Source organism: Chroicocephalus ridibundus, chromosome 2, assembly GCF_963924245.1.
Source record: "Chroicocephalus ridibundus chromosome 2, bChrRid1.1, whole genome shotgun sequence".
NCBI lineage: Eukaryota > Metazoa > Chordata > Aves > Charadriiformes > Laridae > Chroicocephalus > Chroicocephalus ridibundus.
The window spans coordinates 1324042-1341640 of NC_086285.1; the positions used below are offsets into that span (position 1 = coordinate 1324042).

Consider the following 17599-nt stretch of genomic DNA (forward strand, 5'->3'; position numbering starts at 1 on the left):
TCTCCAGGATCATCGGACAGGGAGCCTGTAACGGGAGAGGGAGAGAATAGCACCAGTGGAGCCGGAGCTCCCCCAGGGATCCCCCATCTCCCCTCGGACATGGCGTGTCTGGGATTTCTATAACCCCTCCCCGGGAATGGCGGGGAGAGGCCTCAAACCGTCCCGGGGCTGCTCTGGCAAGCGCTGTAGGAATGGCGGGGGCCACCCCAGGCCCCGCCACGCTGGAAGGCTTGCGGCAAGGAAGTGCCATGGAGGCCCCACCATGTCGGTGGTGGCCAAATAAATCCCAATGGGATAAAAGGATTGAGCTGCGCGGCTCTCCGTGTCCCACCGTCCTCCCAGATTACAGCTCTCCCATGGGATTTCAGCCCCGAGAGACTCGCCTGCTGGTTAATGACGGGACAAGGCCTTTGCGGCTGCGTTTAGTAAAGCTAATGACAGAAAATTAAGCCAATTATGGTGACAAGGGGGAGTGTGGAACACAACCCTCACAGGACAGGCCCCTTGAACCCACCTCCTTCTTCCCGGTGGTTTCCTACATCTCTCTGGGATCATCGGACACGGAGCCTGCAATGGGAGAGGGAGAGAATGGCATCAGTGGAGCCGGAGCTCCCCCAGGGATCCCCCATCTCCCCTCGGACATGGCGTGTCCGGGATTTCTATAACCCCTCCCCGGGAATGGCGGGGAGAGGCCTCAAACCGTCCCGGGGCTGCTCTGGCAAGCGCTGTAGGAATGGCGGGGGCCACCCCAGGCCCCCCCACGCTGGAAGGCCTGCGGGGGAGGAAGGGGAGGGGGGGCTCATGCAGCTCACCCCCTCGTCCCGCTGATCCCCGTTCCCCCCGGGGACACTCCGTTTCCCCCCCGCGGTGATCCCCGTCCCCCCTCGGTGAAGGCCCCCCACGCGGCCCGTGGAGGACTACCCTTCCCAGCATGCACCGCGCCCCTCATCACCTCACAGCGGCGGCGGAGCCCAACGGTGCCGCAGGCGCCTCGCATCGCCTCGCCCCGCCCCGCCATGTTCCGCTCCCCTCCCGGTCCCCGGCATCGGCCCCGGTGGCGGATGGTGGCGGATGGTGGCGGATGCAGCTGGGCCGCGCAGCCTTCCCCCATCCGCCTCTGCCGCCGCCATGACTGAGGGCCGGGGCTCACGCCGGCGTGTGACGTCAGCGCGCCGCGGGACAGCACCGCCTGGCGGCGGGTGTGAGGTCTGCGCATGCGCGAAGAGGCGGAGCCAGACCGATGAGTGGGCGGGGACAACGTGGTGGGCGGGGCCACGCCCATAAGCCGTGGCCAATAGAGGGCGGGGCTTAGGGCGATGGGCGGGGCTAGAGGTCGTGGGCCTGGCGGCCAGCGCACGCGCAGTGCGTCGGGCAGGGAGGACTGACGTCAGTCCTCCGGGCGCGCGCGCGGGGCACGCCGGGAAGCCGCCGCCCAAGATGGCGGCAGGATTGAAAAGTTGTCGGTGGGGCTGAGGCGGGTCCGGGCGGGCTGGGAGCGGGGGCCGAGCCCTGGGCGGGTTCTATGGCCGCTCCCGGGCAGTGAGGCCGGGCTCCGCCGCGCACACAGGTCGGGAGAGCACGGCCGCTGCGGGGATGCCCCGGGGGGGGCCCGGGCCGCCGCCGCCGGAGACATGGAGGAGGAGGGCAAGAAAGGCAAGAAGGTGAGAGCGGAGCGTCCCCGGGGCTCCTCGCCGCCGCGAGGCACGACTGTGCTCTCTGGAGAAGGGTCCTCCGTCAGCCTTGGGCCTGGGGCTGCCCCGTCCTAGGGGTTGTGGCTGGCTGGGCCCTCTGTGGTCCGCGGCCTGTGGTCCTGGAGCCCTCCCGGTGTTGTCTGGAGCCTCCCTTGGCTTCTTCAGGCCTCATCCCCTTACTGGAGTGGCTTCAGGCTCGGTCCTGGCTGAACTGAGCATCTTCCTGGTGGTGTGGCAGCTCTGAGGGCTGGGGCCTCGCTTCCCAGGGGGATGGAGCCCCTCTGCTGTGGCAACAGGCTGAGAGAGTTGGGGGGATTCAGCCTGGGGAAGAGAAGGTTCTGGGGAGACCTTGGAGCCCTGTCCCTCAAGGGGCTCCAGGAAAGGTGGGGAGGGACTCTGGATCAGGGAGGGGAGCCACGGGACGAGGGGGAATGGCTCTACACTGTAAGAGGGGAGATTGAGATGAGATGTGAGGCAGAAATTGTTGGCTGTGAGGGGGGTGAGCCCCTGGCCCAGGTTGCCCAGAGAAGCTGTGGCTGCCCCATCCCTGGAGGGGTTCAAGGGCAGGTTGGCCGGGGCTTGGAGCAACGTGGTGTGGTGGGAGGTGTCCCTGCCCAGGGCAGGGGCTGGAACGAGATGGTCTTTAAGGTCCCTTCCCACCCAAACCAGTCTGTGATTCTCTCCACTAAAAACCCCTTCTTTTTTTGTCTGAGTGTAGGGCTTGGGGGAGTGCTGCTATGGCCTCACTGCCTTCCTGCCACCCTCCCATGCTTAGATCATCCTCCTCTTCTCGTCTCCTGGCACCCGTCAAGGCTTGGGGGCTGATTTACCCTTCTGGTTCTCCATCCAGGCTGCAAATGAGATGGTTGGTTAATGAAAAGGCTTTATATATCCTGTGAAACAGTGCTAGATTGTCTTATCTACTGGTTGTGGTACTGAACTGGGAGTGCTCTATATGCATATCTGTTTTATGTTTTTGTATATATATATATATTGAGTCAACTATAGTCAGGGCTGCTGCGCTGTAAGCGCCTCAGAGGTCTGCAAGCTGTGTCTGCGTTGACGGCAACCAGGCTGCTCTAGTTTCTCTTGTTTAAACCCATTTTTATGTCGTGTGGGGGAGGCGAAGCTCGAGCTGAAGCCTGAGGCTTGCTGCAAGCAGTGCTCCCTGAGTGAGGGGGGGAATTGACTCTTTGTAAAATAAACCCTTCCCTCGGTTTGATGACATAACTTGGGAGAGCGAACAAGTTATTTTTATTTGCTTTGGGGGCACCTGCAGTAACGGCGATTTCAGAAGGTGGCAGCAGAGTCTCCTGCTGAAGCTCTGGTTTGAAGTGATCGGAATAATCACAGAATTAGAAATATGGAGTGGTTTTTTTTTCTGGAGTTAACGTACAGGCTTCCCAAAGCTGGAAAATAAAACCACCGACATCCCCTTGCGATGTCTGGTGACCTGTGTGTGGCATGGCAGGATCTGCAGCACAGGTGGGAAGGGGAATTATTCATCTGGATATGTCGTGTTCCTGCTTTCTGGAAGAAGCAACTCCAGATGCTCCCTCCTGGGGCTGCAGATAATTGTAGGGTAACTTTAGATGTAAGTAAATGCCTGTTCTTTGCGGTAGGCAGGGACTGCAGGGCTGGAAGCGGTGCTCAACTCAAATATGTAGACAAGATGTGATACGTTGTAGAAGTGGAATCAACTCTTTACTCTGCTGAAAACTGTTTTTCTGCTACGTGGGAGAAATCTGGGTGTTTTTGCCTTAGGAAATGGCGCTTTCCCAAAATGCGGTTTATTTCTGTGGCTGGAGAGAGAGCGCTGTCGTACCGGCTGGCATTATCTATGACCTTTGTGCTGCCATCCAGGGGCTTTTAGTGGGAGAAGAAGCAGCCGGCTTCTGGAGTTGCGGATCCTTGGGATGGCTGAGGTGGCAGGGACCTCTGGAGATGGCCTAATCCAGCCTTCTGCGGGGAGCAGACCGTGTCGTGCTGGGTCTTGAGTGTCTCCAAGGATGAAGACTCCGCAGTCCATGCGGGCAGCTTCTTCCATGTTCACCCTCATGCGAAATAAAGTTGTTGAGGTTTTTTTCTTATGCTTGAGTGGGATTTGCTGCGTTACAGTTCATGCCTGTTCCCTAATGTCACTGGGCGGTGACAGGACATGGAGGGACTGGGTGGATTCTTCTTTCTTCCCCCACCAGGTCCTCGTACATGCTGATGTGATCCCCCCAACCTCCTCCAGGCTGGATGATCCCGCCTCTCCTCATGTGATAGATGCTCTGATCCCTAAACCCTCCTTGCAGCCTTTCCCTAGACCTGTTCCCACATGTTCCGGTCTCTTGTGTACTGGTGACCCCAGACCTGGCCGCTCTGGTCCCCCCCCCTCTACTTCCCTGCTGTCTTGTAGGTAATCCCGATGGATGAGGAGCTCCCTGAGGCCCGCAGGAGTGTGGCTGCAGCTGGGGAACTCGGTGTTGCACAGAGGTGGCATCTCCTGGGCCAACGCACGGGCTTACGGAGCTTCCTGGATGCGAGTTTTCCATTGTAGTGGTGATTAATTAACCCTTGGAGTGGGCACCTCTGACTTGTTTGAGCTTTAATTAACCAAACAGGGTTAATTTGGTGGTGGAGAGTGGTGTATTCATCTGCTGTGCTGCAAAGGTTCCCAGCTGCAGGGGAAAACCTCTTCTTCCCATTTTTTTTTTTCACATGCTGTAGATTATTGCAAAAGACAGGTGTTCAGCCACCAGCATTTTGGGCTGAAACAGGGCAATTGAGTTTCTTTAGTGCTGCTCCGAAGGGGTATTAGGGCAGGTTTGGTCAGGACTAGGGAGAAAATCCCAGCCCTGCTTTGGGGCTGACTCCAGCTTTAGATAAAGCATGTACTTGGTAAACTGGAGCCCTGGAAATCCAGCCAGGAGCTTGTGTTCCCTGGCTCTCGCTTCCGGTGGCTCATGCCAGCCAGGCTATCCCAACCGGAATATGGCAGTGGTGGGACGGAGCACATCCAGCCCGCTTTTGGCTGTGGTCACGAGAGCAGGTTTGGGATAAAACACCCGTTTCTCGCTAATTTTATGAGGAAGGGTGGATCGATTCGGAGCATGTTGGCTCTGGCTGCGCCAGGAGGACATGTGGCTTCTTTGGTGCTTGCCAGGGCAGTCAGCTGGGCTGTGGGAATCTGCCTGGAGCTGTGAGCCTCCGGTGAGGATGGATGTTCCTGGCATGCCCCTTCCTGGAAAGAGAAGAGGTGGAGGGAGGACAGAGGCAGATTTCTTGGTTATTCTTTCTCTGTAGAGAGGATTTTCCTGCCGGTCTCTGTCGCGGAGGCTCTTACAACACGGGAAATCTGAAGGGTGGCTGTCGGACTGCTGCGGGTGATCCAGTGCAGAGTGCCTGCGTGGTTTTCCCAAAGTAATTCTCTGGGGGTAGCACCAGATACTTTGAGTGGGAAAGAACCTTTAAAGACCATCTCGTTCCAACTCCCTGCCCTGGGCAGGGACACCTCCCACCAGCCCAGGTTGCTCCAAGCCCCGTCCAACCTGCCCTTGAACCCCTCCAGGGATGGGGCAGCCACAGCTTCTCTGGGGAACCTGGGCCAGGGGCTCACCCCCCTCACAGCCAACAATTTCTTCCCAATATCTCATCTCAATCTCCCCTCTTTTAGTGTAAAACCCTTCCCCCTCGTCCCATGGCTCCCCTCCCTGCTCCAGAGTCCCTCCCCAGCTTTCCTGGAGCCCCTTGAGGGACTGGAAGGGGCTGGAAGGTCTCTGCGGAGCCTTCTCTTCTCCAGGCTGAACCCCCCCAGCTCTCTCAGCCTATCTTCACATCCCCCGTTTCACTATTGTTAGCATAAAATTCCTGACTTTTCCAGCTCAGGTATGCCCTAGATCTCTAGCGTTGGTTCCTTTTGCCTCTTCCCAGGCCTCTCGCAGCCACTTTGGCAGTTGCCGGATCTTCCTCGTAAAGCTCATCTCGATCTGTAGCACTGAATTCTTTGTGGTTTTAAATGCCGGTTAATATTGAGGATATTGGCCAGTCCAGCAATTCCTTCTCGTGCAGATCATTGGGAAACGTCTGCCAAAACTGAGCTTGTAACTCCGAAGTGTGCTTCGCTCCACGCCAGAGGACTTGGGCGGCAGGGTCCTGTTCCGCACTGGTGTTTGTGGGAGGGAATGGAAAGCCAAGAAGCTTCTGGGGGGGGAAGCAAAGTGGTTATTAAAGAGCTGAAATAGAGATGGTTCTTCTTGAAGCTGGCTGCAGGGCGAGCGCCCAGCCTTAATATAAAAAATATTGAGGGGCTGAGCTTGAAGTAACAGCTCTGGGGGAGTTTCTCCTTTCAGAAGCCTCTTGAGCTTCCTTTGCTATCCTGAATATCCAGCTTGTTCATGCCGGAATAACCACTGGGCTTTGACAAACCCCTCACCCGCGTTCCTGTCTGAGAGTCTATTACTGCAGGAATGGTTCTTCCATGACTTCACTTATTTAGGCCACTTGAGTGAATGCAGTATCTGTATTTTTAGCTTGCTGGGAGGTTTTTAGGCTGATGGAAGCATCCGTATCGACTCAGACCCTACAACGCTTTGCGTACGGAGCCTGGGTCTGTACTTCCAGCTAAAGCAAGCTGTGGGGAGAGCATTCCTGTAGGCTCTGTCACCCATTGCTCTTTTCTGTTCCAAAACCCGATCCCCAGCCCTTCTGGGATGAGTAAATCTGTCGGGTGGGCTGTGACTCCTTGTGATAAAGCTGCTACTGTCACTGGTGGCTGCTTGGTCACTTCACGCCTTGCTCCAAAGCCGTGCTGTGAGCTCCTTTCTCTGCTCCCTGTACCCGTGCAGGAATCTGAGCTGTAATCTGAAAACCTTTTTCCAGAGTAACCGCAGAGTCCGTGGTCCCAGGAGCGCTGCCGCCTTCTCCTTTGCTCCTGGTGTGTCCCTTGTCCCCAGGCTCACGGTGCTGCTCACGAGGAGATGTGACTTGTGGTGGCAACACGGCAGAAGCTGCCCAAGTATCTGCCGACAGGAGCCTGGCTTCTGAGCTCCCCTCACCGACAGATCTAGCTTCAAGTGTTTGTGCTGATTAAAATAACGTGGTTTAAAGTACAGCCAGGGTCCAGCTGTGAGAGATCCTCTTGAGACTCCTCTTACCAAGCCTTGAGACGCACCAGGCTCCCGAAGTGGGGAACAGATGGAATGCGAATTGCTGGTTGAGGCGCTGCCCTTCCTACTCTGTGCTTTAATCCAAATGCCTGGGCTCTTCAGCTGCTGCGGAACCAAACAGCACTTATGAGGCTATCCCTGGCTCTCCTGCTCGGAGAGCGGTCTCCAGTCCTCCTCTGTGGCCAGAACATCACTCGTTGTGTACCGTAGCTGACATTTCCAGATAACAGACTCATCTGAAGTGGCTAATAGTTGATCTCTCTGCTGCACTGCTTTGTGCAAGCCTCACTGGGACTTGTGCAGGTGGGAACAACTGAAGATCTGCAATACGGCTCTGTGACACCCTCTGGGTTTCCATTGCTTATCCCGTTAAACTTTAACAGTCCCAGTTACAAACCCTGGTGCTGTTTCAGACGAAGCTTGGGAAAATTCCCAAGTGCAACTCGGCGTTTTCCCTAATCACACTTAAAATCTCTTGCCTGTGCTCAGCAGCTCAAGCAGGAGTAAATTGGGTGTCCCTGTTCCCTCCAAAGGGGTGGCCTCTGGGTTGGGAAATGGGCTTTTTCATTTTTGAGAGCCCTCGCATGATCTAAGTCTTCGTGGGGAAGCCGGCCGACCCGCTAGACTGGGTTTTACCAGCTGCTCTCCTTTGAAGTGCCGGCGCTTGGCTGGCCGCGGGGCTCAGCGGAACGGTCCTGTCCTTGCTGTTCTTGGCTGCTTTTGGCCTTGGCCCAGTTATGAGCAGGGAATTGTTCTTTTTTTCCTCTTCTCAGGGTTTCCTCCTGCCTCCGGAGGAAGCCAAAAAATTCTCTGGAAAATGAGCCAAGGCTGAATGGAGGTGGGATTGTCTTGGGTTTAGGCTTGAAGGGGGGAAATGTGGGGTAAAAGCTGTCTGGGAGGGAAAGGGGCAGGAGAGATGGGGCTCCGGTATGTTGGCTTCAAACAGGACAGGTCTTGTGCCCTGCTCTGGGTGGTGGCATCTTCCTCTTGCTGCTGCTGAAATTCTGCTACTTGGCATGGAGGTTTGGATGGTTCTGGTGGACCTTGTGGTGCCACACAACTGTACTTGTCCAACTTGCAGCTTTTTATAAAGCATTTACTTCAAAAATTAAACATCAGTGTGCTTCTAAAGGCCTGTGAAAGTTGGGGCTCACCCAGCTGAAGTTCAGTGTGATGAGTCTAGCTACTTGTAGGGTGCGTTTTAGTCTTGCCCATGTCCTACTTGGAGACTCTCTGCCCTGTCTGGGGCAGAGCGAGGACCTGTGGTGTCATGAAGGACTGGAAGACTCTGGAAAAATGTGTTGGTGTTATCCTGCAGCGTATGGAGCTTTGCTCCCATCTCTCCCAGTGCTCTGGGATGCTGGTGGAGTCCTCTCCTTGCGTGGTGGGTCACCTCTTCCAGCTTGTGGGTCTCAGCTGTGGTGGGAACTGTGGTATGGGACATCTCCAGCAGCCCCTCTCCTGGCCTTAGGTTTATACCTCCTGGCTGGAGGGACAAGAGTGGGTGTAGGCGGGCATGGAGCTGTGGTGTAGGCGGGCATGGAGCACACCTCATGTGGTGCTCGCTTAGGAGGAGCTTACCCTGAGGACCAGGGAGGGCTTCACAGCAGGGCCATCCTTCTCCCTCACTGCTTGTATCCCGCTGACCTTATGGCCTCTCGTGGTAGGTGGGATCATCCTGCGTGTTCAATAGTTGTGTGGCCGCAGTGGCATGCTGCTGCTGTGGGTCTCAGGGGGCTGGGTGGGAACTCAGGCATGTCTCAAACACAATGTACATCCCCAAAATAGGGACACTGGAAGCTTGAGAGGCCACTTGAGACCCGCCGCTTGACTCGGTTAAACACAAGACGCCTGGCATTTTTGTGGCGGAGGGTGGTGAGCCTGCTGGGAGGGGCAGCCCCGCTTCCCTCCATCCCAGCTCCTGCCCCGTCCTTGGCACTGGTTCCAGGGCTCGTCTCCTGCCCGCCCGGCTTCCTGCACTGCCCGACGTGTGCCGTGGTGGGAGCAGGACAGCCCTTTCCTCTGGCAGGCGGCCACTTAGATAAGAGGGTCTGCTCTCAGGGCTGTGGCCAGCCTCCCTTGTCTCAAGGCAGACCCTAAAACCAGCAAGGGAGGTCAGCAGACACAGGGATACATTCCCAGTTTGCTTCCCTCCTGGAATTGTGGACGTACTGAGCCGGTGCCGTGTCTCTAGCTGACCTTTGAGGTTCATAAACTGCTCTGCAGACCAGGCTCCCACCCTGTCCCATGGTGTTCTCCATGGTGTGCTGTTGGGCAGCAGCATGGCTCCTTCACCCTTGGGCTCAGCCTGCTCAGGATTGTGGCACTTCCCCCATCTTGAACTGGGAGATGACCCAGTGCCTTTCCATCAGCATTATAAACATGTCACCGACTTGCAGGGATCTGCAGGTGGCATCTCCTCGGCATTGCTGCTTGTCCAGGCTGAAGGAGGCTTGGTCTAAGTTACGCAGCTCCTCTTGGGCTTGTGGTCAGCCCCATCCTGAGCACCTTCCTGGCTTTCCCAGTCTTCCCCCGTCCCTGGGAGATGGGAGGATCAGAGCGTGGTGTCGGGGTGGTAATTCCAAGAAATGTGGTGTTTTGCTGGGTGGAAGCAGGTGAGACTCTGCCCGGTCAGTGAGGTGGGGAGCATGCTGTCTGCCTTGCTCCAGGCTCTGCCTCTGCCCAGCTGCTTGGCCGCAGACAAACCTGAAATGTTCTGTTCTTTCCTCATTTCTACCCTTGCTTAAGTGATGTTTTCAGTAAATGTTGCCACCTCACTGATGTCCCTTTTCCAGATGACCAGTGCAGGTTCCTGGGATGGCGTCCTCACCACAAAGACGGACTTTCTGCTGGTCAGGAGCTCCCAGCTCCTCCTCCCTTTTCCCATCCATCCTCATGTCCTCCCTGGTGCTGGCTGGCACCAGGACATGAATAGCAGCTGTGACTGGAGGCGAGTTCCCTGAGACGGGAGGACAAAGCTCTGCTTCAGGGTCACAGCAGTATCGTGACTTCCAGCTATAGGAAAGACCTTCCAGCTGGCCACAACCTGTGTTTTCAGATGCCCTGTGTTGGCTGCTCTGGCTCCCAGCAGCTGCTGGGGGGTGGGGTGTTTGGTTTGTGTTTGCTTTCACCTGCAAGGATGTGCAGAAATACTTGCCCAAATAGAGCTCCAGGGTGGTAGTGAGGCATCCCCTTGAAGCTGGGGAGATAGCTCTTCTGAAAGATCTGGTTGATACTCACGTGCAGCTGGAATGCGTTGTCGTCTTCTGGGTGATCACAGGAAGCAGAGGGAGAGCATCCTGGCTGCTGCTTCTTCTTGCTACCTAGATGTCTCTATTCCTGCTGCTTTCCACCTCTGTGCATGTCCCGGTTGTGGCTCCTATGGGTTTTAAGGATGGAGCAACATGAGGGAGTGGGGCTGGTGGTGAGGGGCGTTGCTGCGGGATCGTCTTTTGGGGGAGCTTATCCAGGGCAAGTGATGACCGTGGCCTGGGGGTGATAGAGGTGACTTATTCTGCCCCCCTACTCTGCTGAGACCCCACCTGGAGTACTGTGTCCAGCTCTGGAGCCCCCAACATAAGAAGGACCTGGACCTGTTGGAGCAGGGCCAGAGGAGGCCCCGGAGACGCTGGGAGGGCTGGAGCCCCTCTGCTGTGGGGACAGGCCGAGAGAGCTGGGGGGGTTCAGCCTGGAGAAGAGAAGGCTCCGGGGAGACCTTCCAGTCCCTCAAGAGGCTCCAGGAAAGCTGGGGAGGGACACTGGATCAGGGAGGGGAGCCATGGGACGAGGGGGAAGGGTTTTCCACTGACAGAGGGGAGACTGAGATGAGATATTGTGAAGAAATTGTTGGCTGTGAGGGGGGTGAGCCCCTGGCCCAGGTTGCCCAGAGAAGCTGTGGCTGCCCCATCCCTGGAGGGGTTCAAGGGCAGGTTGGACGGGGCTTGGAGCAACGTGGTGTGGTGGGAGGTGTCCCTGCCCAAGGCAAGGGGGTGGAATGAGATGGTCTTTAAGGTCCCTTCCAACCCAAACCAGTCTGTGATTCTGTTCGGGGTTAAAGCTTCACAATCACGGAAGCTAATGGTTCCACTTGGACCTTCACCCTCTGGTAACCTCCACCGTGCACCCCACTGCTGCTGAGGCCGGCGTGGGAAAAGACAGACCCTGCAGCAGAGCTTAACGTACCACACATTTTCCCTGGGCTCGCATGCCTGGGTTGTTGAAATAGTTTTCCTGTTGTGGGTTTTGCTCGGTACAAAATAACTCTACCGTGTAATTGGGTAAATGGTTGCTTTGCTGTTTGGTCAGAGAATGGCAGACAAAGCTCAAGCTTCTTAAAACTCTGTTGCTGGCACAAGACGCCGGCTGAAGTAACGATGCCGGCTTTCAAAAACGTAACTCGCACTCTGTAAAACTTTCCGTGATGGAAGCCCTGACCCAACACGAGTCTGGGTCCAGCCCCACGTAAAGGCGTGAGGTATCCTGGACCCTGCAGCCCCGGTTCCTTGTGTCTTGTGGAGCAGCGCTGAAGCCTCTAAAGTCTCCCTTCCGCGTGTGTAACATCCAGAAAGGAGATAAGGTTTCTATTTCAGAGGCACAGCCTGTTTCTGTGCTGGTGGAAGCCTGAAGCCCTGCAGGAGTAGCACTGTGGGGCGAGATGGTGCCTCTTTAGCCCAGAGACCCCCCTGAACTTGAGCAGTTGCCACATTTCCGACACGTGGACTTGATGCACGGGGACTCGGCAGGCTGGCTGAGCCGGCAGACATGAAGCTCTGCCCTGTGGGATGTGTTTTGGTCTGAGGCTCATCTCCACAGACCCATGGCAGGCTGCAGAGCCTGGTTTTCCAGGGATATGACCAGGAAGCCCCCAGGTTTGCTGTGGGGCCACCAGGACCACAAGTCTTAAAGCAGTGACTTAAAAAAGAGTTAGTAACTCGTCTCCTCGGTGGTGGCTCTTCTGCAGAGCCCTAATCCTTTCCCCAGCCTGCGGCATCCTGCTCCCAGGGCAGCGTTTTCAGTATCGCACAGGCTTAATCTCCATTTATTTTACTTTTCACGAAGCCGTATCGGTCTCCGGTGCTTTTTCATCCTTTCACGCTAGGATTTAGTTGCAGCAAAAAAAAAAAAGGGGGGCAAATCAAAAGAGAAAGTGCTTTGCAGAACCACAGAGTTTAAGCTGGCTCCGGAGCTGCACTGTGGGGGTGTAAGGAGAGGTGGCCACAGGTCTCGTGATGCTGTTGGTGGCCACAGAAAAGCGCTCACCTGGTACTGGCCAAACAGGGAAAACGAGGTATGAAGTTGCACTCATCCGGGGCTAGCTGGGTGCTTTACTTGGCTACCGTAGGGAAAAACAGTTGCACGCCACTAAATCCTGGTAGGTAACTGGAATATACTCGTAGGCGATGCAGGCGGATCAGCGTTGCTGTGAAACTTTGGAAATGTCAAGCCCGGCGTTCAGCAGAGGTCTTTGAGTCCCGTTTATGCTCAAGCCTGCAGAAAGGGCTGAAAAAATGCAGCGGCAAATTCTGCTTTGTGGGAAGGTGCTGCTACCTGGGGGGGGCACTCTCTGGGACTGGGTTTCAGCTGGAGTTTCCTGGAAGCAAAGCCACAGCTGGCCGACACCTGGGAAGTTTTCCTTTGCCCGTTTTGGGTTTTGGAATGGGAGCTACGGTCCACGGCGCCCAACTGCGTTCACGTCTGCCTGAGGTCTTGTGTTTTGTGCTGTTGACGGCTTCTCTGATGGTAGCTCCTGTTAATCTTCTCTGGCTTGGGCTCTTAGAAACCTGCGGTAGTCACCCAGCCTGACCCATGCGGATGTTTTCTAGCCAGTTAGGGTAGGAATAAGATGTTCTCATGTAGCAATAAGCATCCCAAGAGCTCTGTGCGACCAAGATATTGCTGAGGGTCCATGGACACAGAGCAGAGCAGGAGCAACCTTCTCCCCAGCCAATACACCTGGCAAAGGTGAGCGGGTTCATACACCTGAATCCTAACTCTGCATCCGTTTGAGTCTGTAAGTCTCCTGCTGTTAGAATCGTAGAATGCTTTGGGTGGGAAGGGACCTTTAAAGCCCATCCAGTGCCACCCCCTGCCCTGGGCAGGGACACCTCCCACCAGCCCAGGTTGCTCCAAGCCCCGTCCAACCTGCCCTTGAACCCCTCCAGGGATGGGGCAGCCACAGCTTCTCTGGGCAACCCGGGCCAGGGGCTCACCACCCTCACAGCCAACGATTTCTTCCCAATATCTCATCTCAGTCTCCCCTCTGTCAGTGGAAAACCCTTCCCCCTCGTCCCATGGCTCCCCTCCCTGCTCCAGAGTCCCTCCCCAGCTTTTCTGGAGCCCCTTGAGGGACTGGAAGGGGCTGGAAGGTCTCCCCGGAGCCTTCTCTTCTCCAGGCTGAACCCCCACAACTCTCTCAGCCTGTCCTCACAGCAGAGGGGTTTCATCCCTTAGATCATTCGTTTTGTGTGACTTTGCTCCATTTCTCTTCTTTCCAAAGAATCTTCATGATCTCCAAATCGGAGGACGTGACCTGGTTGTTGCTTGTACCTGTGTCCAGAGCCATACCTCCAGCGGAGAAGCACCAGCTTCTGACCGAGGAGGTAGATCTTGGCTTGGCTCCGGCAGCCGTTAGGAGAGAAGCATTGCAGGGTGTTCTGTGGGCACCGTCTGTGCCGCCTGGCAAATCCCCTTTGGAAACGCTCAATGGGGTGAGCCAGAAACTGGGATTTCAACCAGGAGGCTCTGGATGAAGAAGGAGCTCGAGGGCGCTTGGTCGGTCTGTTTGCAGGGCGGGTGTAGCCGTTTGTGATGGGAGACGAAAGGCTGGGAGTCGGATGCTCTGCGCTTTGCTTTATAAACAGCTTATTTCCCCAGGCTGAAACGCGCAGCGTGGGGCTGCCCTTTCCTCCTCTCCGGGAACTGTGAGACTTGGTGCCGATGGGACCAGCCCAGACACTGGTGAAGGACTTCACAGAGAGCCTGACATATGGATTTTTAACTTACTTTCCATGCTTCATCTCAACCTACAGCTGCTTCCTGCCTTAATCTTTATGTTGATGCCTTGCTTTTAAGATGTTAAGGTTTTCCCCTTCCCCAGAGGCAAGGTAGGATAACCGAAAGTTCACCACGTCAGCTCCATCGGTGTTTCCAAGGGAAGATGAGCTGCTGTAAAATTGCCCGGTGTCTCTGTTTTATGGTGCCTTAAAGGCAGGTAAAAGCACAACTAGGGGCTGAAATAAAGGGGATTAATTCCCCTCTGTAGCGTGAGGGGAGCTTGGGTGATTTCCTTAACGCAGCTCTCAATTATAGGTGGTTGAACTGGGCAAAATGGGAGGTCTGGATCTGACCTGTAGCAGGCAGCTGTGGTCGTGGGTGCGTCCGCCTGTGTATTTGCAGGGTGGAGAGCGCTGTAAATAAATTAAAAAAAAAAAAAATCTGAAATAAATGAACTTTGGCAGGAAAGCAGTCAAAGGATTTATGGAAAGCGATGGAACTGCCAAGCTAATTGCTGAAGCCGGAGTCTGCAAAATGCAGAGGTCAGAGCCCGGCTGACCCGCCTGCGGGCTGTGTAACGAGAGCTCCTGCTTCCCCCCTCCGCCACTGAATTCCTCTGGGCGGGAATACTAATGGTAAAAAGGATACCGAAATCCCTGGTTTCGCAAAGCCTTGGCAAAGTTTGAAGTAAATAAATATTCTCGAGCGGTTGGCTCCTAACAGAGGAGGTGGCAGGAGCCAGACTGAGCTGTGGCGGAAGTGTAGGCTCCGGACCCTGCCCAAGGCCGGCTCTGGAGCTTGTGTGCCGCTGTGTCGGAGCGGGGTGAACCCTGGAAGAGGGTGATTTGGGGCATTTCCTCCCCCTTTCTTTGTCACCTGCCCTCTGGAAACGAGTGATCATGTCCCCAAGAGCCCTTGTCTTGCAGCGTGGCTTCTCTCTGCTTCCAGCTAGCTCAGCTTTCCGTGTCTGTGCTCGATGGATGGCTAAACCCACGCAGGGACTGCATGGGAGCCCAGCCGGGGAAGAACGTAGGGAATATCTGGTAAACTCAGCTCTTCAGAAGAGCGATTAGAGGCTTCTTGAAATGTCTCTGCAAATTTAGTTTGACTTGCATAAAACTCCGCTCTGCTTCATCCTGTTTTACTGGCTCTGACGCCGTTCAGAACAGAGACTTAAAAGCGGTGTTTTCCATAAAGTCCTTCAAATTCCTTACTTAGTCTCGTCTGACTAGTGTGGATTTGGTCGCCAGCCTTTTAATAGGCTTCTCCTTGTCTCCCCAAGTATTTTTTTGGTGTTTACCTAGCCAGAAGCGTAATACCAAACCCTTCTAGTGTTGATGCAGGAGTTCACCAAGCAGACTTTTCTCAAGCAAAGCAAATATTCTAAGCTCTAAAACCCGACACCGAAAGTGCACTTTGTGCTGCTGGATGTGGATGGTGTGAACTTCAGGCCTGCCCCGCTTTTGTTTTGTGACCTTGTTAGGTCAGTAAAATAAAGCAATTTCTTTATTAAAAAGAGGAAATGGCCACCTTTCCTGGTTTAATTTGAGGTGTGAAGCCTCTTTGGAGAGTTTCTCTCCGCTGCTGCGGTTGGGGATTGAAGTGGCCCCGCTGCTGAAGCAGATCTGGGGCTTTACGTTCCAAAGCATGTTTCCCACGACCTCTCCTTAGAAGTGATTTCCAGCTGTCGATTACTCATCTTGCTCTTGGGTGGGAGCATTCGGGGCTCCACATCCTCTTCTTGCAGGAACTGAAAGCTGAGGCCTCGTTAACGCTGCACTAGAGGGATTAATTAGTAACTTCATTAGGGTATCTGCATAGCTCCAGGCTGCCAGGAAGGGCTTTAGGGCAAGGTGGGTTTGTGCGAAGCCTGGAGAACGCCAAAGGCTTGTCTTCTGCTGAGGCATCATGGGGACCTGGGTATAGCGGTGGGAAGGAGACGTGGCTACGAGGGATGAGACCCAGCACTGGAAGGTGGTTTCTGGGGGTGTGAGACACCAGCACGTAGGACATGGAATCGTAGAATGGTTCAGGTTGGAAAGGACCTTAAAGATCATCTGTTCCGGGCATCGGCTGCTGGTAGAGGTCAGAAGCTGAACACAGCTCAACAAACATGGCTTGTGTTCCTCTGTGAAATCCTGCTGCCATCACAGACCCCTTTTTTAAGCTCCCGTGTGTGTTGGGAGGTTTGTAGCTGGGGAAGTGTGGTGTACTGGGTGGACGGAGCCCTAAACTGGAGGCAAAATTGGAGGAGGAGGAGGTTGAGGACTTGGTTGCAATGCTGAGCTTTCAACATTGGAAGTCACCTGAGATGACTTGACCTGGTCTGGCAGCTCGGTGTTGCCCAAAGGGGAAGGTCTAGTCCCTTTTTTTTCCTCCCTGTCCTGGCCGTGACAACGTGCTGGGCTGGTGGGCATGGGTCCGACAGGCGCGTTTCTGTGGATATTGCTGTTAAAGAAGATGGTAGAGCTGGTGAGGCCAAGAGCTTCAGTGGGATGAGTGCAGTGTGTCAGCCAAAAGCTTTGTTTGGTGGGGAAGAATGAGCCTTCTACACCCAGGCTGAAGATCAGTGTGCTCTGGTGTTGCAGGAGATGCCAGGACAGCTGGGCTAGCGTGGTGGCTAGAGTCCATATCTCTTAAAAATCGGTGCCTCTTTGAGAAGGTCATTAATCTTCTTGTAAAGCAGCAGCTTAAAATATCAGGTTTGGCAGGGTGTGCCTGCCTGGGGGTTCTGGAGAGCCTGGCCTTGCGGAAGGAGCTGGTACATACTTGTGGTTTTGGCGGAATTGGCCAATGGCCGGCAACAGGTGCTCCCCCCCCAAGCTCTCGTACACAGAGAGGAGGAGGAGAGAGAGAGAGATTTACGAGTTTAGAAGAAACTAAACTACTTTAGTAAAGTATTAATAATAAAATAAAAAAGAAAATAATGAAACAGATACAATATATACAAAACCGTATTAAGCTCCCAGGATGACGTCACTGGCAGGCACTGGGAAAGTCCCAGACTGGACTCAGTGATGGGTGGGAACTGGATTCCAGAGCTGGAGTCAGGAACGCACGGATTGGGATCAAAGGCAGACGAACAGACAGGGTCCTCCTCGGACATCGGCCATTGAAGAAAGAGAGCCTGACCCTTTGATCCCTCAGCTTTTATACTGAGCATGGGGCAGATGGGATGGAATACCCCTGTTGGTCAGTTTTGGGTCACCTGTCCTGTCCGCTCCTCCCTGCAGGTGGGACCCCTCTACACTCTTCTGCTTCCGACCTTCCAATGGAGCAAATATTGAAATCAGCTGACCTGGGTTGTTATACCAATAAGTATAAGCAAGAACCTCTCTGCGTACCGTTCCTTGGCACAAAGTGTAAGCGGTGGTCTTATCACTCTGAGAACGAACAATTTTCGGCACAACATGTTGTTCATTTCGGAGGGTTAGAAGATGCGTAGTTGAGAAGTAAAATTACCAAACAGAGAGTTGGTTCTGTTTTACCTCAAACCGCGACAATACTAGGAGGACAAGGACAAACTTAGGAAAAATTGGATTTGCCAAGTCCTCTTCAAAGGTGCCGTGAAGTCTTGGGTCTCTGACGTGAAAGAAAAACAGCTGAGGTGCCTCCCTGCGGGGAAAAGCTTTTTGTTTTTCCCCACTGGAAAAAGTGCGACCTGTCTGAAGGATGCTTGCGTCCATCCAAGGTAGAGCTGTCTGCCTCAGCTCTGACGGGAATGCCTGGCTGTGGGGGTCTGGACGGGCTGCAAGCTGCTTT

At 54.8% G+C, this 17599-nt stretch overlaps 1 protein-coding gene and 2 non-coding genes across 3 annotated transcripts in view; 1 reads left to right on the forward strand and 2 right to left on the reverse strand.

Annotated features, from left to right (window-relative positions):
* Positions 1-102: 102 nt before the first annotated feature.
* Positions 103-236, reverse strand: LOC134512367 (small nucleolar RNA SNORA9). Its single transcript, XR_010070103.1, has one exon. It is a non-coding gene; the product is annotated as a small nucleolar RNA SNORA9 (small nucleolar RNA).
* Positions 237-644: 408 nt separating this feature from the next.
* Positions 645-778, reverse strand: LOC134512369 (small nucleolar RNA SNORA9). Its single transcript, XR_010070105.1, has one exon. It is a non-coding gene; the product is annotated as a small nucleolar RNA SNORA9 (small nucleolar RNA).
* A 618-nt stretch (positions 779-1396) lies between these two features.
* CCM2 (CCM2 scaffold protein) overlaps positions 1397-17599 on the forward strand; it is a 42398-nt gene continuing 26195 nt past the window's right edge. Inside the window, exon 1 of the mRNA XM_063324207.1 lies at positions 1397-1661. Within this exon, the coding sequence (XP_063180277.1) occupies positions 1632-1661 (30 nt within the window). The 5' untranslated portion in view covers positions 1397-1631. The remainder of the gene's footprint in view (positions 1662-17599) is intronic.